Source organism: Sitophilus oryzae, unplaced genomic scaffold, assembly GCF_002938485.1.
Source record: "Sitophilus oryzae breed Bouriz unplaced genomic scaffold, Soryzae_2.0 scaffold_482_pilon_pilon, whole genome shotgun sequence".
NCBI classification, from domain to species: Eukaryota; Metazoa; Arthropoda; class Insecta; order Coleoptera; family Curculionidae; genus Sitophilus; species Sitophilus oryzae.
In genome coordinates, this window is record NW_022147065.1 from 896,821 (window position 1) to 919,531 (window position 22,711).

Genomic DNA, 22,711 nt, shown 5'->3' on the forward strand with positions numbered 1-22,711 from the left:
AAGACAATACCATAACGTGGTATACTGATGCTTCCAAAACCAAAGTAGGGACAGGGATAGGAGTATTTAGGCCGAAACTAAATACTCCGAACCAATGGGCACCTACCCCAGCATCCTTCAGGCAGAAATTTACGCTATCGAAAGATGCGTACAATTTATCCTAGATATAGGAACTATCGAAAATAGGAAATTGCCATCCTATCCGATAGTCCAGCAGCACTAAACGCGATCAACTCAGTAACCATCAATTCGAAGTTGGTCAAAGAATGCCCAGAGAAGCTCAACAAATTAGGTAAAGAAAATAAAGTCCTCCTACTCTGGGTTCACCAAGAGATAGAAGGCAATGAAAAAGCAAATGATCTAGCTAGAAAAGCATATATGTTAATATGTACATATTATATGTAGCTGATATGGATAAGGAATTACAGTTTTCTAAATTGCAGCAATATGCAGATGATTCTCAAATTTATTGCAAAATAGATACTAATAATTTGGCACAATTTCAGTTAAATTTTAACGACGATCTTAATAAAATTAATAAATATGCTCTGGATCATAATTTGAAATTAAATGAAGGTAAATCTTGTGTTATAGTATTTGGTAGTGATATAAACAAAATTACAAATACGGCTGGTAACATGAATATCCATATAGATAATGTTGCGATACCCATTGTTACAGAGACTAAAAATCTTGGAGTCTATTTTGATGCGAAGCTTTCTTTTCAGGCACATATAACTACTAAATTAAAGGCTGCTTATATACGGTTGAAGAATTTTTCGTCTCTTAAGAAATATATACCATGAAAGACTAAATATCAATTATGTGCCACACTTATTTTATCTTTATTTGATTACGGCGATGTTGTTTATGGTACATCCATAAACGCTAGATTCTCTAGAAAAATCCAAATACTTCAAAACTCGTGTCTACGGTTTTCTTTTAACATTCCTTTTAGAGAATATATAACGCCACATCTTGAAAATTTATCTATTTTATCCATCACTAAAAGACGACAATTTCATTTAATGACATCATTTATCGAATTTTAACTACAGAGCAGCCTCCTTATTTGTTCTCATTGTTTCACTACGTTGACCATGATCATTCGACTAGACAAGTGCATTATTTTAAAATTCCTCAACACCGAACAGCTAACTTCCAAAAATCTTTCAGTTTCATAGCGCCACATTTGTGGAATAATATTTCTAATAACTTTAAATTTCAATCCTTTACAGATTATAAAAAACAAATTAAAAATCATTTACTAAATTCGTAAATATTATAATTTCTTCGACTGATTTGTGAGATCTTGTTCTTCTGACATGCCCGTCATTGGTTGCTGTTCCGGTTTTTACACTGTTTCATTATGCCTCTCTGCTTATCTCCGCTCATCCCTGATAAAATTATATTTTCACTTTTTTTTGTATAATTTTAATTTTTTTAATTCTGTTTATTTTTATAATTTAATTTATTTCTATTTTGTATTTGGGGTCGCACCACTCTGGCACTTTGTGCCATTGTATCGGTTTTTTAATCGCGGTGCGATCCCTTTAGACACACATTTATTAATACTAATATTATTCTGTAAAACTTAATGGGGCCTAATAAAGAAATTTGAATTTGAATTTGAATTTGAAAAGGAGCGAACACTCCACTAACTGGACCAGAACCATTCTGTTTTCCAAGCGGGAACCAACTGAAAGCGGAACTGAAGAATTTGGAACACTCCATCCGTAACCTGGAATGGGTGTTCTCCAACGGTCTAAGACACTCGAAAAAGTTCCTCAGAACTTACGACCGAGAAAAATCGGGGTTCCTTGATTTAAGTAAAAATAATCTTCGGATTGTCCATGGGGTTTCTAACAGGACACTGGTCTCCTTAACGCACACATCAGTAGGCTGAAGCTGAGAAACAATGGCGAATGCAGATTATGTGGGGAAAATGGGGAAACACCAGAACACCTTATCACTGAGTGCGCCGCCGCCGAGACGACGACTATTCATGTCATGAACTTTGGTACGGCTGATGTCGAGGACGGAGAGCTGGCCTCTGTGGAGCCATCTCAGATACTGGCTTTTGTTACAGCCCCGAGATTGTATGATGAGTTATAACTCGTTATAACTCAAGAAAGGGGAACACATAATAGATCTGTAAGGTCGTGGTGATTAACTCCCCTCCTAAACATTCTACATTCTATACATAAGAAAAACAAATTGTTAAATCAAAAAATAGGCGTTATGTGCTCTATTGTTGGTGTTTAAAATGAATGTATTCATATTTTGTTTTGACGATGTTACACTTCTAATGATCTAATAAAACTTAAAATGTAGTAAAAAACTCTATATTTATTATTTTATATTTTATAAGGATCTCCGATCTATCTCTCGATAGGGGTCCAATCTATCTCTAGTACACGAGATTAGTCTATGGTTGCTATGTAGATGTATTCGTAATCATCCAGGAAGCAGAAAGTGGAAACAATTGGAATGGTGGAAGTGTTAGTGAAAGAAAGTAGTTCTTTCAACGCTACTAGACGCGAGTAGGTAGAAATGGTGCAAATTGCGACGAATGTAACGAACGCGAACGCCTGCAAAGATATATATGGTAACATCTGCCAGATATACTCTCGGCTTCAGATGAATGGTTAAATACTGAAAGATATTGTTTATTGGTTAAGGAAATCTGTGTATGAGTAAAGAGCCATTGAGTAGTATAACAACAATTAATTTACGACAAAGATATATAATTATTATTTACTATACTTACTATAAATTGCATAAGCGTCTCCACCAAAATAGCCTCCTTCCTCTATTCGGGGGAAACATTGTCTAATATTGTTAGAAAGGATATCTTTACCACTCTTCTGATTTAATTTCGTTTCATTATTGATTCGCAAATTTCGTAAACATCCTCTGAATGGTCGGAGTTTCCCCTTCTACAAGAAAATTTCCCAATTTATATAAAAATTATATCACGCATTGTATAAATACTTTACCAATTCTTTATTTTCAATGTAACCATTTGGAACACTGCCAAAGAATATTTCATTTCTTACTATTGTTTTCGGTATTCTGACTGGTTTTTTGGATTCCCCATCTAGTGATACTTGTAACTTCTTGCCATTTTTCTTTGTGATTTTGATATGATGCCAATCGCCATCATTCACTTCCTTTACAAAGGTGATTGGCCAATTCTTTATCGTTTTCCTTTTTCCCCGCACAACAAATTGTACCAGACCGTTTTTAAGTTCCAGGAGATTGTAGTGAGGTTGACTGGTACTTCCCTATAACAATATGAATGGATTTTTTAAATATTATTTTAAAATTTTAGCAAACATAGTTAAGTAAATAATAGATCCTGTTTTACTCTTGCTCGTAAATATTATAAATAATTTAAAGTGTTTGAAAGCTGTATATACCAGACAATAAAGAAATAGTCAGTACAATCTGTATATTTTTTACATATTTACATTAGAGCGCAAAATTCTCTTTTTAATTGTTGAATAATATTGTTATAAAATAGTTTAATTCCAAAATCAAATGACGGAATTTTGACCATACTCATAGCAGTCAGGTCAATTAACTTATCAAAATATCTGTTTATGTGTTGATTTACGTACATAGCCATCTCTTTATTAGCGCAACGCCGGTAGCTCTCGCAAAAAAGCCGCATAATTCAAGTTTTTTTAACTAAAACAATGCAATATTTTGAAAAAAGAACTACATTATAACCAGGAGATATCGGCAATGATAATGTTCTTGGCATTTGATCAAAGTACAGAATTTATTTTTTGTAAAAATAGCGCTAAAACTAAAACCCAAGCTGAATGTGCGTTAAAAACGGCGAGCGTTGTATTGACCATTTTTTTTATTTTTTTTTATTTTCCTCGTTATTACTGCTAGCATAAACCGATAGACCTAAATTTTAAATATGTTGTAACTAAATGTATAACTAATTAAATGATAGTATTCATATCTCTCAGTTTTAAAATTTATAATAGAGATTTTTATCTCAAAGTTATAATATGCTCGGGCAATGTAAAAAAATCGAAAATATAAAAAATAATCTAGTTATTTAGGCTTGTCGGAAGCGCTAAAGACTCATGAGTATTTCTATGCAAAAATCAACACGATACGATAATTATTAACGAAATGACGGCAGGTTTAAAATTATTTATTTTGTTAAATCGGCGCGAAACAACGCGTCGCGTCGCTGTCTCGCTTGCCTACTGGGCTGCCCGCGGCCACGTACTAAGGTCGTTGTGCAATCCGGACGCCCAATTGTAGATATTAGTTTAGTTATAATCATCCGCTGATGATGCTAACACGGTTAGGAAAAACGCGCGTCAAGTGCAAAAGTAAAGTATATATTTTGGTGTATTGTGGTGAATTAGTGTTTTATTTTGCTAAATTAATCTTCACAAAGAAAAATTTATGTTGTTTTACTGGTATTTAGAATACTTTATTTTTAAATTATTATATTGAAAGTCTTTAGGAATGTCCGAACTTTTAAATCTGTCTTGTCGCTGATGGTTATTTTCAAAAGAGATCTCTTCATTTTTAGTTGACGATCATAACTGATTAGCTTTGAAAGCAGTCTTGTTAGAAAAAAAATAGTGTCTGTACTGAATCTCTGAATTATTGATATCGATTGAAACGTATTAAAATAAATATACTAACTTAAAATACATTCATTGTCTAATTTTTAATATAAAAGAAAAATCATACTTACAGCAGAAACGAAAATCATTCCATTCGGTTCGAAAGTTCTGAACTCAAATTCCAAAACAAAATCTCGTTTCCAGAAGTTATTCTGAACCTGGATATAACTTTCTGCTTGGTCACCCAGACTAATAGCGAATGGTTCGATATTATACGCCGAAGGTGGTGGGCGCCTTTCCGTGCTTTGCATTATGTTGACAGTAGTTGAACTGGGGAGATCTTTAATTTTATACTTAACAATTTTGTTACTTATTAGCTGTTCCTCTCTGCCAAGTTTTACATTGTGGAAGGATTCTACTGTGTCTGAGCTAAATAAAATTTTTCTGAAAAAAAATAATGAATGATGAAATGAATGAAACTACATGATTTTATGTATTTAATAAACTTCTTAGAATAAAAAGATTAAGGAAGGACTATAATACTATCTACGAATGGTGGATGGCATGGATTCATGCATGGTGGACGGAATTTACATTATAGGTCCCCATCCTTGACAGTTGACGTTTTAACTAAAATATGTGAATTTGATTTGAAATTTTGTGGATTTGTTTGTCTTTCTTTACTGAACCTATTCTAATTGGGTTTGTTTAGAGGTAGTAAATCTAGGAGGAAATTTTGTCACAACTAAATTAACATTGAACACTATTGCAATTTATCGAAAAAGACTGTAAAATAGTAGCGTGTAAAATTGTGTAAATTGTGTAGCGTGCGGTAGATCTCTGTCAAAATTCGAGTGAAATAATCGAATAACCTTCACTGGTAAGTGATTATACTAGCCCGGGTCACTTTATTTCCGTGGTCTGTATGTTAATGCATACGACAGAGATAAATATATACTACCAATTGACAGACAGAGAGACAAAATAAAAACCGGCAAACAGTGTTGCCGGTTTGTACGTGAAATAACAAAATAAAGAAGATAATATATCTAAGCTATTTAATACTGCTCATTTCTGCTTGGTAACATGGTATAAAATATCTGCAGTTACACTTTAGAAACAACCACAGAAATAAGCTAGTAATTGTATTTTAAGGTGTAAGTTTCGTTCTAAAACTATGCACTGTCACGGGCTACAAGACATCAAACCATAGACTTAAAATAAAATACATCAAACCAATAAAATTTGGACTAAATTCAAACGGTAGTCAATTTTGAGTTTAGTTACTACGGTACTAAACTAACAACTACGATTGTGTTGGTAGTTTTTTCGCCAATGACACAACATACTTCTGAGACCGAGACTTAATAAGCATCTATTACAGCTGTAGTAAAATGAGTAACTAATTTTGGAAATTAAAGATCCAACTCGAGATGCAACATTTTTCGTAAACGCTTAATTTTACGATTTGAAATTTTGACATAAAAATCTGGCAATACAGCATAAAAGAAGTGTATCAACCCAAATGTTTTTCTCTTTTTAATACATTTGATTTTTCATTAAACTGTCTCCGTCATTGTCTTACACGTTAAAATCCAGACCACGCTTCTACGATGACCAAATCTGTTTAATATACGTATGACGTATGTGTATTAAACCCCTCATGTATGAAATTCAATTAGAATTAACTAATTATATATTTTTTCTTACATTTTCGCTTTTATTTACTACTTATTAAAAATAATTTAGATACATCGATTGACTGCAATGTTGCAAATGTAATGTGAGGTTTTTTGCTTGGTGGCATCAATTTGACTTATGGGATTCAATAGCACTTCTGATATTTGTCTTATTAAATTATTATTATTTCTTATGTATTTTAATTGGAAATATATATTTTAATAAAAATTTTAATAGTAACTATATACTAATATTTATTGACAACGTAAAATAAAACAACAATTTATTGAGTCTACCCTACATTATATTTTTACAAGTTTTGAATAAACTTAGAACGACACTGATGAACCGGAATTTAAGACTGTCATTTTAGGTCTCCATCGCGCTTCACCTAAGTTTTTTGATATGCTCCTTCCCAGGGGCGGATGGAATTTATTTTAGGGGGGGAGGCAAATAAAAAGTTACGTAGAATATACTTTTCAGAGTGCCATTTTTAACCCAGTTTATAGATTTTAGGGGGAGGGCCTTGGACCCGTGGGCGCCCCCTCTATATCCGCCACTGCTCCTTCCTTAATCTTTTTATTTAAAGGTAAACTTACTCATCATTTACTAGAAGATCTCTGATACTGCCTGAAAACTTATTATGACCTGGTGCATCTCCCAATATTACTTGAACTGTCTTCTGTTCAGGAAGTCTTTCCGTTTTGCTTCTGGGCACAATAAATTCTTCTCCGTTTATTAAAACGTTAATCTTGTCTTTTTTCAAAGTTATGGATATCCAGTTATAGTCGTTAATGTTTAGCGATTTGTTGATTTCGTAGGGACCTTCGTTGAGCAGATCTATCTGAATAAGCTTATTTTTTAAAGCTATGATGCACACTTTATTAACGTCGATAAGAGCCGATGTGTCGCTCAACGGACGAAGTGTGAATCCGATATTATTGAGCTTTGGATCACCTTTTGCGGAAGTGATAGGGAAATTTAGAATTAAAGAACCGTTTCCATTAAACCAGGCTTTTTCCAGTTCCAACTAAAACAATATATATCTATTTAAAGACTGTTATTCTATTATTTATAACAATTTTGTTTTATGCAGTCGATTTGCATTAAGACATCGAGACTACGTTGTAAATAATAAGAAAAAAAATATATTCAAGGCATATGACGCATTCATTTCGTAGATTTCGACATATTTATTATTACCATTTAGAAGAATCCGTCACGAAAGTATAGGCTTGTTGGATTTCAGTTTATTTTAAAAATTCCGACCGCAGCACTCTATACGGCAGAAATTCGAAGTGCCGGGTATAAAGCATTTTACGCAGTCCCGTTACCGTTTATGTCGATCCCATTGAAATAATATTACAATCGTGACTTTGTCATAATATTTAAGTATCTGATTTTTTACTAGTGCAGTTATTGAAAAATAAAACACTCAGGTACGAGGTATGTGTGATGCAATGCTGTTTTGGGTGGTAAAAATTAAGTGAAAAAGAACCCGAACTAGGGGTCGTGTTGTGTTGTGAAAATTTCAAATGTTAATAAAATTGCCGAAAAATGTTAATGCGTAAAGGAGGGAGTAATTAGGGTGTTGTTGGGTGCAATAACATTCAATAACTCCATTTTCCCGGATATTCAACTCTACCAAAACAACATTTATAGCTCTACAGCTTCACACACCGATTTGATGAAAAGCAAAAATGGATTCAAGCAATTCGACGAAACAAGTAAGTAAACAAAGTGCCCATTATATAATAAAAAAATTAAATAGACATTAGACATATACTATGGGAGGATAAAATATAATTTGCAATATTAATGGTATACTCTTTTTAATGAACTAGTGTTTAAATTTTTTATGAATATCTCCTAAAATTATAATTATATACCTTTAAAATTTTTTGTTATGGTCGAAATAGCCCAAGTTATGTCCCTATTAACAAAACCGGTGCGTAGAACTATGCTCGCTACCGTAGTTGAACTCATCTAAAAACCTTTATTATCTTGAATAACAAATTATAATACAAGTTAGACCTTCTGAAGATATCAAAATATTTACTATTATTTTTGTTTTCGAATTTTCACAAATTATAGTTCCTAACACTTTTAGAATAATTATATAAACTTTTTTTCGTATAATTGCTACGAGACCTCCAATGGTGGCAGCACCGTCGGAGAAGACAGTATTACTTGCCAAATTTCATAGTTCTAGTTCAACAAAAAATATCCTATAAATTTTGATTCCCTTGAAAGTGTCGAAATATACGTTTTCTTGCGGCATAAACAGCCGTATCTTTCTTTTACGTTAACTTAGAAGTTTGATTTTTTCACAGCTTCAAGAGACCTGTGCAGGATTCGGAAAACTACATATTACTTTTAAAAACTACATAAACCACATTATATGTAGTTAATGTAGTTTATGTAGAGGGTGTAGATTATGTAACATATGTATGTAACTTTCAAATATCAAAGATTTGGGGTGAGGTTATAATAAGTTGAAGCTTTAGAAAACACATAATGTATTTAAGAAAACAGAAGAAATATGAAAATTAAGAAAATTAATAATTTAAAATTAAATTTATTATTAAATTAACTTGAAAATTAAGAAAACAGAAGAAATGTGGAAATATGGCTATAACAATTAACATCATATTATTTAGACTCCTCATACAAAGCAAAATTATTCATAATATGAATAGGTAGTTTATTAACGTAGTTTTGATGTAGTTAATGAACGAGAAAAGACCGATTACTATTATTAACTACGTGTAGTTTTTCTTCAAAAACTACGTCTTTTCCCGTTCATTAACTACATGAAATGACTACGTTAATAAACTATGTATTGATATTATGAATAAAGTTCCTTTGTATGAGGTGTAATAGAGATAATATGATGTAAATATTATATTTAAAGCCACAGTTCTCCTGTTTTCTTAAATACATTATGTGTTTTTAAAGCTTCAACTTATTATAACCTCAACTCAAACCTTTGACATTTGAAAGTTGCATACATAGGTTACATAAATTACACCCTCTACATAAACTACATTAACTACATGTAATGTAGTTTATGTAGTTTTTAAAAGTAACATGTAGTTTTCCGAACCCTGCTGGGTATACCGTTTTAATTTCAAGCATCAGACAGACTGATAAAAAAGCGATCCTAAAAGGGTTCCATTTTTTCCTTCTGAGGTACACAACCCTAAAAAAGAATTTTCTTCTCACCTGTCCAGTACCAAATTTCTTTATTACACCCGTCGATAGCGACTCATCACTCAGCTGACTGTCCTCACTTAATAATCCAACAAAAGATATAGTGGAAACATCAATGCATGATTTGTTTAATGTAGGTGATATTCCACCTACATAGTGTTGCGATTTCTTCAGTCGAAATACTGCGTTAGATGCCAGCATATTCTCTTTGGTTTCTGTTTCTTTCTCCGTTTTCAAGTTATAGTTCTGCCACTTCCTGTCCACCAAAATCATTGTTAGTTCTACGAAGTGATCACTACCATCGTTGTATTTTTCGGCTGTCCTTAGTGAAACTCTATGGCCGTTCTTATGTCGAATATCTAGCTTCAAATAGCCGTCGTCTAATGTGAGGGAAATAAAGGAACAAGGATTCTGAAGCAAAATTGAGAGTTATTAGTTAAATTTAAATATATACTTTTTAAAATTTTACCTCTGTATCCTGAGCGAGATAAATGAGACTGTGTTCGTCAAAAGTAGCAAAATCGAATCTTAAATTGAATTTATCTGGTCGAACAGCTGGGTTAATGGCAAGCATTTTATATCCGTTACCGATGTAGAAGGACTTGGCCGTATCAAAGTCTTGAGCGTTTACTCTGTAATAAAATATGACACTATTAATGATCCATTAAGTCTTGTTAATCATCTGGTAGTTTATGAAACTAAAACTCTTACATTTTAAAAATGTTGTTTAAATTTTAACAAATTGTTTCATATACCTGTATGGACTTAATTTTTACTTGTCCATAGACCCCTATACATACGAGTCATATAATATGTGAGTCGACATGTGGGCTATTCAAGTATGACAACAGAATTGTATCTTGAGTGCCATATATACTCTATGACTTGAATCGTTAAATTTAGTTTCTAATGTTAGTTTGTAGGCCAAAACAGTGTTTAGATATTTTTCAGAAAACTGCTGTTGCCTCTCATAAATATATATTTTTGTAATTTGTTATCATATATCATTTTATTTATTGAAAACAATGCATTAATTATTATTATATGAGTTTGTCAAATATGTAGCTGCCAACAGGCCGGCATTGTAGATCGTACAAGAGCATTCTTCAAGAGCATTCTGGAAATTAAAAGACAGGGTTTTCTACAATCATGACTTGAGCACAAAAACGAAACTTGTGTAAAACGAGCAATAATAATACCCACCATGTTATATGGAAGCAGAACCTGGGTGCCGTACTGTCGGAACATGAACGCATTAAACAAGTTGCAACAGAGACATTTTAGACAACTGTTAAGAATCAAATGGTACCACCATATATCAAACGTATCGGTCCTTGAAAAAGCTAGCTGCGAGAGCGCTGAAGTTATGATTACTAAATCCCACTTAAGATGGGCTGGTGACGTATGCAGGATGCAAGAAAACCGCCTACCGAAATCTCTTTTTTACGGTGAGCTTGTAGACGGTAAGAGGAAGCCGAATGGACAACTCAAAAGGTACAAGAATATTTTCCACGAAAACTTAAAGGAGATGCATGCTTTTGATGCGTGCAAATACTCCTCAGCGAGTAATGGCAGTAAGTAGATTGTATAGGAGGGGAATGTTAATCACCACGACCTTATAGATCTATTCTGCCCCCCTTACTTGAGTTGTACCAGACCGGCATACTTGTATGACGCATATTTATGATAGTCTGTGAACAGATTCATTATACATGCTTTTAATACAAAGTTTTGATTCCTAAACGTCCTCCGTTAGTGGTTTTGCGATAAAGTTTTGATTAATAAAATTCATGACTGGAAACTTAAAACGTCATTGAATTTAATATTTAAAAATTAATAAAGACAATTTTAATAAATACAATGAAGGTATCATAACTTATATGAATTAAAAAAACTCTTTCTTAGTATTTAATTCAACTTAAAATAACTGGCATTTAATTCGTTATCTTAAAATGTTTGAAGCAGTGTGAAGAATATTGTTGTTAAAAATATAATAAATTAATTAATATATTGTTCTACCTAGACTTATAATTTTTCAGTTCAGCTTAGAATATCCTCAAAAGGGAAATTCCATTCCTCCAACTCCCAGTGGATAACATACTAAGAATGTACAACCTTGAGAAACACCTCATTGTAGTATTGACCAATAAAAAGAATTGGAAGAGAGAAACGTTTACTCAGCAGGCCTACCACAAAAAATAAATAGACCATACCATAACGTGGTATACTGATGCTTCCAAAACCAAAGCAAGGACAGAGTTAGAAGCATTTAGACCGAAAACTAAATTCTCCGTACTAATGGGCACCTATCCCAGCATCCTTCAGGTAGAAATCTACGCTATCGAAGGATGAGTACAACATATCTTATATAGGAACTGTCGGAAACAGGTAATAGTCATCCTATCCGATAATCAAGCAGCACTAAAAGCGATCAACCCAGTAACCATCCATTCGAAGTTGGCCAAAGAATGTCTAGAAGAGTTAAAAAAATTAAGCAAAAAAAATAAAGTCCTCCTACTCTGGCTGCCAGCTCACCAAGGGATAGAAGGTAATGAAAAAGCAAACGATCTACCTGGAAAAGGAGTGAAAAGTCCAATAATTGGACTAGAACCGTTCTGCTTCTCAAGTGGAAATCAACTTAAAGCGGAACTCATGAACTGGAAGACTCCATCTGTAACTTGGAATGGGAATCCTCTAACGGTCTCCTCTAACTCGAAGAAATTTCTCAGAACTTACGACCGAGAAAAATCAAATATTTTCCTTGATTTAAGCAAGAATAATCTTCGGTATTAAGCAATGGCAAATGCAGATTCTGTGGGAAAAATGAGGATACACCAGAATAACTCATTATTGAGTGCGCCGGCGCGGCGCGGCGCCGAGAGGACAACCATTCATGCTATAAACTTTGGTACGACTGATATCGAAAATGGAACTTCTATGAACTCAGATACCGGCTTTTGTCAAAGCCCTGGGACTGTATGATGAGTTATAACTGAAGAAAGGGAAACACATAATAGATTTGTAATCGGTGATTAACCCCCTCCCAAACATTCTACATTCTAGACTAATAATTGCCTAAAGATTGGAGTGATAATTGAAGGCCAAGGGCCTTATATCTCTCCTTTACTGAGTACCCTATTTCGAAATTAATTTTATTTATTACCTATCGTGTCCCTGGCAACCATTCGAAGAATTGATTAAATTCCAAAGTCCCACATTATGATCGTTAATAGATAGTTTATAGATGTATGACGGATTGGAAGCTGTTTTTGCATCTCCAAACTCAATAACGTCGTTCGGGTCCATCGTCAAAAATCTATTTCCGATTTTCTTCCATCTCCAGGATAGTTCGTTGTCGAATTTGATCTGGATCAGTTGACCGCTTCTGGAAACAAACACCGTCGTTTCCATCGAATTATTTAATTTTTGTTCTGTTCGGATGAATTCGTTGTTGCCCAAGGCGAGTACCGCTTTGCCTTTCACGATGCGCAGATTCAAAAGATCACCTGACGTGTTCCAGCGGAAAAGTTGGCATTCGTCGCAGTTGAAGGTTATTGCCAAACTTTGGAAGATTTCTGAATGAGGAACGGAATAGAACATGGAACAATTGGAGAGAGATACGGCAACATCCACCTGAAAGAATATGGAGGTAAACATTTACACAAAGATATCGAAATATTGTGAAAGTAGTATTTTACATCAGGTTTCTATAAATAAAGTAATTTTCAGGATTCGGATCATTTCATATTGAGTTGAAAACTCGACGTTATACTTAGGCCTGTTCGGTGCTGAGATTTGAGAATCGACAACCGGGTTTTCAGTTGGTGTACCGGTTTCGACATCGACACCGGTGTTGTATTTGCAAACCGGTGTTGGGTTGCACCGTTCAATATGTAGGTATTGTTCAAATAATCTCCCCCTATGAGATGCGAGATCTTGTTAGGGGGGGGGGGGCTCCTAGCCGGGGCAAAGTCTATATATGATATATTACAATAAGCCCGACCAGTTGCTCGGCTGGACGAAAATCCTCCTACGGACTCCACACCCCGTATCGTAAAGCTCCTTTGTCGCGCCAGTCAGGACTGGGAATCGAACGTTGTGTGTACGTATTTACAACCAGTCGAAAAAAAGTCGGCGTTTCGAGGGGATCAAAGGAGTGAGCGGTCTTATTGTAATATATAGACTTTGGACGGTGTGCCCTCTGGCGTTTTCGCTGGGTCCACGGAGCATCCCACTGTCTTGTCCGTACCTGTAGTGTCGTGGCCAGGGAATCCGGTGTTTAACCCTAGTAAATTTTTGTTATTTTTAATATAAAATTCAATTGAAGTGATTAAAAAGTACTTCTTCAATACAAAAAGAAATGCAACGAAGTTACAATTAAGAAATAAATATTAAATCAAATTCAATACAAATTTCACTGGTTTGAAATGACGCGTAGAAAATTGTGACGTCACCTATCAGCATTTGATTGAATAGTTGACAGAGGGCGCGAGCCCCTGAAAAATAATATTATGGCGTGTCTAGTTCTCTGCTACCGTATTTACACCATATATCTTAAAATCACGTTAGATTTTTCTATTTTTATTAAGATCGTTAAAAAATACGTTTTATGTGGGATTATTCTTTATTACCCCAATATTAAATTTAGTTTTATATTTTTTACTACTAGAAATTAAAACGTAAATTTTTATAATTAACAGGTTACTGCCATTTTTATCGAAGCACTAAACACTACCAAAGTTGTTCGGATATTCGGATATTCGAGGCGTTCGAGGTTCAAGGGTTCGAGGTTAGATTTTTATTTTGTGGATTTTGCGTTTGGCGTTAAATATGTTGAGTTTTCAATTTTGTTTTATTTTACCCTCTTTATTATTTTTGCAATGAAGGGTGTTAAAGTTTGTTTTGCGAAGGGCTGTCTAAATAACTCTAAAGGCTCTCCAGAAAAAGTTTTTATAACTGTTCCTTTGGATGAAAGCCGTCGAAGAGCCTGTTTTGAAGTGGCAAGACAACAATATGTCAGCAAAACTACGAGATTTTGCTGTGAAGATTATTTTAACGTAAGTTCCTTAAGTTTTATTTTACAATTAATTTTATATCTACTTTAAAATACATTTAGAAAAATAGTTTTTATTTACCTTTGCACCTGGTGGCAAACCGTGACACTTTTGATAGGTGACGTCAGAGATTGCAAAAGTGTAAATTTGTAATTCTTAATATTGATTATTTTTTTTAAAAAAATGGGATGAAATTGAAATAAAATAAAAAAATACGGGTATCATAAAATTGTATGAAGATTAGTTATTTGCAATAAAATAACTATGGTTAAACTCCGGATTGCAGATATATAACGATGCCGGACGGGTCTTCCTTCGGGATACATGATTCGGTGCATACTGAAAGAACGCAGAACTGAAGTGTACTGCTACTGAACATACTGAAGTGTAAACTCACAGAAAACCGTGATCATACCATTCACCAGAAAAGAAAAAATTGACAAACTGAAACCCCCCACTCTTCTTGGCGAGACAATTCCGTTTGCGGAGGAAGTTAATTGAAACTCCCATCTACAAAAAAAACTCAAAAAAGGCATGTTATGTACGCGGCAGATTCTGGGGAGCTAGCTACACGTGACAGTCATCAGACCTATAATAACGTATGGTGTATTTGCCTGGTGGCATAAAGACAACCAACAAGACCAATTCTTGATACGCAACTATAACGTCCTGTTTCTGAATAGGGACGAATGGGATAAGCTGAGAAACGGTTTATTACATGCGGAAATATGTTGGTACACTGACGAATCCAAGAACGAAAAAGGATCTGGCGCTCGAATTTATTGCAGCAGACCAAAGACAGAGATGTCCAATTCCGGAAACAGTTTTGTGAAACACACCACAATTTTCCAAGCTGACTTATATGCTATTGAAACCTGTGTGCATCTGCTGATAGCACGGCAATGCACTGGAGAGACAAGCCGTGTTAAAAGCGCTTGAGGCAACGAAAAGCACGTCTATAACGATTCTTCACTGTAGAAAACTACTCAGTTTATTAGGAGATAGGTACAAAGTATTGCAGCACCTATTTGTATTACATTGTTTTTCCGCAGACTTACAAGAACATTTATGGAACACAAGATTTCTTTAAGAAATTTTCCTTGGATAAATTTAGGTTAGTTAAACCAATCTCGCGTAAAATGTTTGCAATCTGACTAGTCTTCATTAGGCATTTTGAAGAATGAAATCAAGTAGGCTCTATAAAATTTCCTTCTTGTGTTTATAATGCCGGCGTTTTATAATATGCCTAGTCTTTTTGCAAAATGCCGAATTATTCGATACGCCTGCGACATATACAAACTTCCTCACGGACATCGAATTTGATATACCTACACTTCCAAAAGAAAGGAGTGGCAAGATTCTTCAACTGTTCTGAAAATGATCCTTATAAAGGAGGGCAAAATATCGAGATTTCAACTCAATATAACATGTTCCGAATTCGGAAGACTACTTCTAAGTTACTACTAAGTTCTACTACTGACCCAAATAATATTTTACTTACTGATTCAGCCATTTGCTTTGCATATAAAACAGAGTTCTGTAGTTCTTTTATTTTTGCAGCTATATTGTCCAATTCCGGAGATTGTTTCTCTTTGCCTGCATCCGTTGATCGATCTTCTAAAATTCTATAGATATCTTGCAACTTCTCCCGGGTTTTACGCATCTCTTCTTTAACTTTATTCGCTTCCTCGTCGGAGGTAAGATTTTTATATATTTCGTAGGTCTTAAATATACCATACTGGCTGGTAAGATACAAATCGTATATATCTTTATCGACCAGTTGCATGTTTTCGGATATTTCAGTAGCATTTTTAATAACTTCATTAAGATCATCAACGTACCCTCCCCTTGTTATTTGATGTTCCAAATTTAATAATATTTTGTTTAGCTCGTTATTAGATTTACCACTCTGTATTAGCTTGTACTTAAAGTCGTCTATTTTCTTCTTAACAGAATTGAGACCTGAAAATTCATTCTATAAAATCTATTTCATAAAAATTTTAACGTTATTACTATTTGAAATGTTTTTTAAATTAATGATCCTTTGCTTGAGTCTATCGGAACTTGCATGGGCTACGCTTGCTTTAGTTCCTATCGAATCTGAATCTTTGGGATTTATTATTTCTAGAGCCTCATTTAGAATGTCTTTAGCTTCATTGGTTACATCTTTAGCTTGCTTTATACCTTTTACTATTTCTTCATAGGCACTACTAGCATTAATAGTTCTCCATTCCTCTTTGGTAAAGTTTAATAGACTAAAAAAGAAAAGAATGATACAAAAGTAATCCTCTGTACTGTTTTATTATTTTCGTTGAAACCTTAGGTTGAAACAGGTAAAAAAATGATAATATGTAAGCAATAGTACCAAATACCGGGTGCGTCTAAAAAGTGGCTCACCCCTATAACTTTTTTATTCTTTCAGATAAAAAACGAGATTTGGTATGTTAGTATATGACATAAATTAGAATTGATTGACGTATTCAATTGTTTTCGGTCACTTCCTGTTTCACCGGAAATGACTACAACTTTTGATTTTTAAATGGCACCCTCGGTATTTTTTTACTTTATTCGATAGGAAATGATACTCTGAATAGAATGACATATCATATGTCAATTTTTGACATTTTAGCATATGGTTTGTTTGAAATTATAACATGCGGTTCATCACGGCGATTTAACACGAAATACCAAGTGTGTGGTACTAAATTATTCGTTAAAAAAATCTGTTCCAAATATGCTAATGAACCACTCTCGTTCCATTTGAAAAAATTGAGATCTGATTAAAAATATCATTTGGGCATCTTTTAACCGGCCAGGATAAGATACGATAAGCAATAGACGATCAAATATATTTTTCCAATTTCCAATGCTCCTTGATTAAAAATTACTGTTTTTAACACAGCCATGGCACTCTAGATTGAAATTTAAAATACGATTTTTTTAAGCAAGAATGTCAATAGTTGACATATTATGACATATCATTATATTTAAAGTGTCATTTTTAATCGAAAAAAGTGAAAAATACCGAGGGTACCATTTAAAAATCTAAAGTTATATTCATTTCCGATGACACAGGAAGTGACCGAAAACAATTGAATATGTTAACCAATCCTAATTTATGTCATATACTAACATACCAAATCTCGTTTTTTCAACTGAAAAAATAAAAAAGTTAGTGGGGGTGAGCCACTTTTGAGACGTACCCGGTATATCAAAACACAGTAAATTATTTAGTTAATTTTTATAACTTACCTTTTATACCAATTTATAGTTCTATCAATTTCCTCTGCGTGTTTGTTAGCATTCAATAACAAATCTTCTAAAGTATCTCTTTCTTCTTCATACTGCTCTAATTCTTGTTTTAGTTTATTAAAATCACTTAAATTTAAATTTTTCATTTGCTCATAAAGATCCTCAGCTTTCTGGTAAGATTTTTCTATTAAATCCAACTTATCTTCGATATCTTTTATGTTGTTATCGTGATTTTGGAGTAAAGAATTTAAAGTTTCAATCAACTTTCTTAAACGGTAGAGTCTGTCTGAGTTATTATCATTTTTAATTTGAGTGGTATCAATTTTATTGTTTATTTCTTGTGTGATTTGTTCAATTTCATTTAACTTTTTAACAAACTCATTTAATTGATTATGTGGTAATTGTGCTGGTTCTTTAAAATATTCTTCGTTAATTTTTCTGTCTATTTCATCGCAATAACGGTAAACTTTGTTATCGTTTTTTTCATAATTTTCTACCACAGACAACAATTTTTTAATACTTTCCAAAATTCTTTGAGCCTTTTTAAGACTTTTTTCTACATTTAAATGACGTTTGTCGAAGTTCTCTAAACTCACGATAATGCTTTCTAATCTATTTTTGAGATTCTCCAAATCATCATTAATTGTTTGCAAAGAGGTAATATATTTCTCAACTTCGTTATGATTAATTTCAGCGAGGTTATCTAAGTTTTTAACTCTACGGTCCATATTAAATAATTTATTTTCTAAGGCAATTAAAGTTCCATTTTTGTTTGATAACTCTTTGGCTCGGTTTTGTTTGGTTAGAAAGTGATGAGATAAATTTTGATATCGCATCTTCATATCGTTTAGAATTTTCCATGGCGGTGCTAATCCTCCTTCGAAGAGTTTCCAGGCAAAATCTAGATCCTCATTCAGCTGATCAATGTCATGGAATAATAGCTGTGTACATTCATCGCATGCTGAAATAAATAGTTATTAATTTTTTAATAATAGTTTCAACCCTTAACTGCTAGCATGGAGTCTGAGAGACTCTACCGCCACTTTAGCGTACGATTACTAACGCCACAATTATTATTTCTGCGGCATGCTACTCGATGTATAGTACGTCTGCTGGATCTGTGTCTATGAAAGGAATGCGGGCAAAAACATTTAAATAAACAGCGATATATTTTATACGTCGATTTGACGAGTGTGTCACCGCAAATCGCTCCGCCCACTCATTTTATTGGCTACTTGCAAATTTGTCGAATTTTTATTGATGGGACGCGTCGTGTATTTTTTTACGAAAAAGATCGAGAGAATATTGTTTCCTCTCTCACGGATACCCCGTAGCTACTGAACGGACAGACGTACTGTACCTTCCTGATTTTTACCATGTTTTAACCTATCGAAAAGGTGACGAGAACCGATTTTTCATTTTCGAAATATTGACGTAGAATTGGTGATGGCAGCATTAGTGAAAGACTGTGCATTCAACGAGTCGATATTTTGATGACATATATACAGGGTCGCTGTTATGTATGGAAATGGCAACGGTTGATTATTAGGTAAAATATAGGAGGTACTGCAGAAAGTTAAATACAAAAGTTATAGGGTTTATAAATATCTATTAGCGGGTAATAAATTTAAGTATACAGGGTGGGTCATAAAGTCGTGGCACATCAAAGTTTCATTTTTTAAATAGAACCCCCTGTATATTATTGCATATTTCGGTTCTTCATTCAATTCTAAGCAAAAATCGAAATACACAATGTACCTTCGTATATGCAATAATATACAGGGGGTTCCATTTAAAAAATGAAACTTTGATGTGCCACGACTTTATGACCGACCCTGTATACTTAAATTTATTACACGCTAATAGATATTTATAAACCCTATAACTTTTGTATTTAACTTTTTGCGGTACTTCGTATATTTTACCTAATAATCGACCGTTTCTATATATTATTTTATCGATATTAATGTGTATATCTAATGGTACAATGGGACATGGCGACCAATTAATCGATCATGAGAAAGAAATTGACTGAGAAAACTGAAGAAACGACCATGGAGCAGTGGAAGACAGAAAATGAAGCTGACACAATAAAAGCTAGACATATATATGCATCAAAATCGAGAAAAAAGGCATCGTTTGTACGTTCCATTTGTATAAAAATAATTTGCCTGAAGTATTCAAAGAAATAAGTGTTGTCAGAATTATTGTCTAATGATTAGTGAATATTAATTAAAATTATGAATTTTTACCTCAGTGCACAAATGAGCTGTATATAATATATTGCAGTTTAGTATTTAGTTTTTGTTTTGTTATCTTTTAAGAAAGTGCAAACAGTTTTCTGTTTGTATTTAGGAATCTTTAACAAACATATCGAATTTTGAGTTCATTTGTTACCAAAAAAATGTTTTTCTAACTTTCCTTGTATTGGGGAGTTTCCATAAAATGTTTCATATATAACTATTTGCACAACACTCAATGGAACGAAATATGCTGGGAATAACCAAGAAAAACCGTAAAAGAATAGTAGATGTCATCTGTCATCTACAGAATCAAATCCCTCAAGTGGCAATGAGCAAGAGACCTGGCAAGGACGGACAACAGATGGACCAAAAAAATTACAGCATCGTACCCACGAGGAATTAAGAGACTTAGAAGAAGACCAAACCTGTGATGGGATCATGATATTAGGAAATTAGCAGGGATAACTTGGGCCCACATAGCCAGCAATATATAGAGATACATGTGAGGGAGGCTACATCATAATTGGAAATGGTTGAATAAGCTGAAAATGATGATGATGGTATAACAATGCCTTAAAAAGTAAAAACGAATAGTAGTTTTACATTAAAAAACACAAAACCCACAGAAAACCAGTTTTGCTTAAGCTGTGAGACTCTATGTCAGCATTAAAATTACAGAAATAATAATGTCAGCAGTTAAGGGTTAAGAATAAATTAAACTTACGTGTGCATATTCCGTTTTTAATGTATTCCCTGGCACTTGAACATTGGTTGCACTTGTCACCTTGAAATCCAGGCTTACATTGACATTTACCGTTGGAATCACATAGAGGAAATAGTGTTCCATATTCGTGACAGTTACAAGCGATACATCTCCCAGAAATTTGATCTTTATAGTATTCATCCTCACAGACATCACATTTAGAGCCACTATAACCTATTTTATAAAGTTAAAAATGTTAAAATATTTATAAAAGTAACAGATACCTTTTTTGCAGTTGCATACAAATCCGTGTCCATGAGGATAACAACTATTTGCGTTATTTAAGAATTCCGATGGGCATAAGCAAGGCAAGCAGGCATTTGATCTACTATAGTAACCTGAAGCGCACAATTCACAGTGAGATCCAGTGGTGTTGTTGGTGCAATTCTAAAAGGAAATATACAATAACCTTTAAAAGATCACATAGATACCAAAAAGTACTTACAATGCAATGCCCTGTAGATGGATTGCATTTATTTGATCGTCCACTACAGTCACACGGTTTTGCGATACCAATCGTTCTATCTATCCACGGCGTTGCTGTAATTTCTGAGGGTCCAGGGAAATGTCTATAGTATCCTTCATTTGGGTCTTGACAGGACAGTCCAGTATATTCTGGAGGACATTCACATTTTTCAACGGTATGGCTTGTTCGAATGTTGTGATTATCTGGTTTAGCTGAATCTAGGAGAACTTCAATTATTCTGAAACTTAGATATGAAATAGTAAATATGAAATAAACAATAACTATTATCAATAGCCGGGTACACATGAGATCCTGTCCCGCTGTTTTGGAAGGAAGAAAGCGGGTTAAATATTTTATACTCGTATAAATATCGGCAGATTTTCGGTAAAAGACCCGGGATGGGGAAGGAAAAAAGTGGCATATTGGGTTTGTGTATGCTAGAAATTGTGAAAAAAATATCTGGGTCCAAAAAAAAACAAAATATGGGCACGTGTTATTCACTTCGTGAATTTTGAGAAAATGAGTGGGACGATTTTAAAAAATATCACTTATTTTCCATAAACAAGGTCTTTGTTCATTTCAATTAATTCAGTCAAAGTTTCTTTTGTCCACTCCATATTTAATAACAAGTAGTTAATGAAAAATATGAAAAACACGTAAGCAAAGGATCTCACACATAGACTTAAAATAAAATTTTAATTTAAATCTATGATCTCACCCCACGGCGCACATTAATAGACATATTTAAAACAATATTCACGTCGGTACAAAACCTTCAAGGGATCTAACATTTAAGCGGTGTCTGCCGTTACAGAGGGCTAACGTGCGGAAATAGGAGGGATTGATCGGTGAGAGGACAAATCTGCGAAAAATACCTGTCGTGTGTACCCGGCAATAGAATGATCCAGTATGCGGAAAAAGCTTTAATCAGCTTTCCTGTTATACATTTTTTACTCCAATTTATTTTCTAAACTATGCGGCCAATAGTAGCACCCATATTTTCATAGATATATTTCTATTTTATTTTGTAGATTTACTTGCAGACCCTGTATTTTTTGTATAAGTATTTCAACATTTTTAATGGTTTCGCAGATACACTCAGTATTATTTCATGTGGATTTTTCAACGGCTTTTTGAAAATAAGAGAGAAAAATCATTGGTTGGCTTTGATAAAAATTTACTGTAAAAAATGCCATATCAAATATAAAACCGCGAATATCTGCAAAACCGTTAAAAATTTTGAAATACTTTAAATATAAAAAAATGTTCATTTTTTAATTATCCATCTATTGAAAGAATAATATACAGGGTGTTCCATTTGAAAAAAAACGAAGAAAAAATATTTTATATTTTAGAAAGTTTGGAGTAGAATTTTGAACATCCTGTATGATTTACAATTACCATATTTATAGCAAAGTAAGTACAGACTATCTCAA

At 33.6% G+C, this 22,711-nt stretch overlaps 1 protein-coding gene across 1 annotated transcript in view; it reads right to left on the bottom strand.

The window, feature by feature from the left end:
* The window catches only part of LOC115886323 (laminin subunit alpha-1-like), a 180,805-nt gene that overhangs the window by 3,896 nt on the left and 154,198 nt on the right, over nt 1-22,711 (bottom strand). Inside the window, exons 12-24 of the mRNA XM_030905417.1 lie at nt 21,255-21,519; nt 21,034-21,196; nt 20,771-20,983; nt 17,804-18,764; nt 16,565-16,806; nt 16,053-16,513; nt 12,661-13,130; nt 9,967-10,129; nt 9,510-9,908; nt 6,884-7,314; nt 4,736-5,048; nt 3,000-3,287; nt 2,771-2,939 (exon numbers count right to left, since the gene is read on the bottom strand). Of these exons, the coding sequence (XP_030761277.1) occupies nt 2,771-2,939; nt 3,000-3,287; nt 4,736-5,048; nt 6,884-7,314; nt 9,510-9,908; nt 9,967-10,129; nt 12,661-13,130; nt 16,053-16,513; nt 16,565-16,806; nt 17,804-18,764; nt 20,771-20,983; nt 21,034-21,196; nt 21,255-21,519 (4,538 nt within the window). The remainder of the gene's footprint in view (nt 1-2,770; nt 2,940-2,999; nt 3,288-4,735; nt 5,049-6,883; nt 7,315-9,509; nt 9,909-9,966; nt 10,130-12,660; nt 13,131-16,052; nt 16,514-16,564; nt 16,807-17,803; nt 18,765-20,770; nt 20,984-21,033; nt 21,197-21,254; nt 21,520-22,711) is intronic.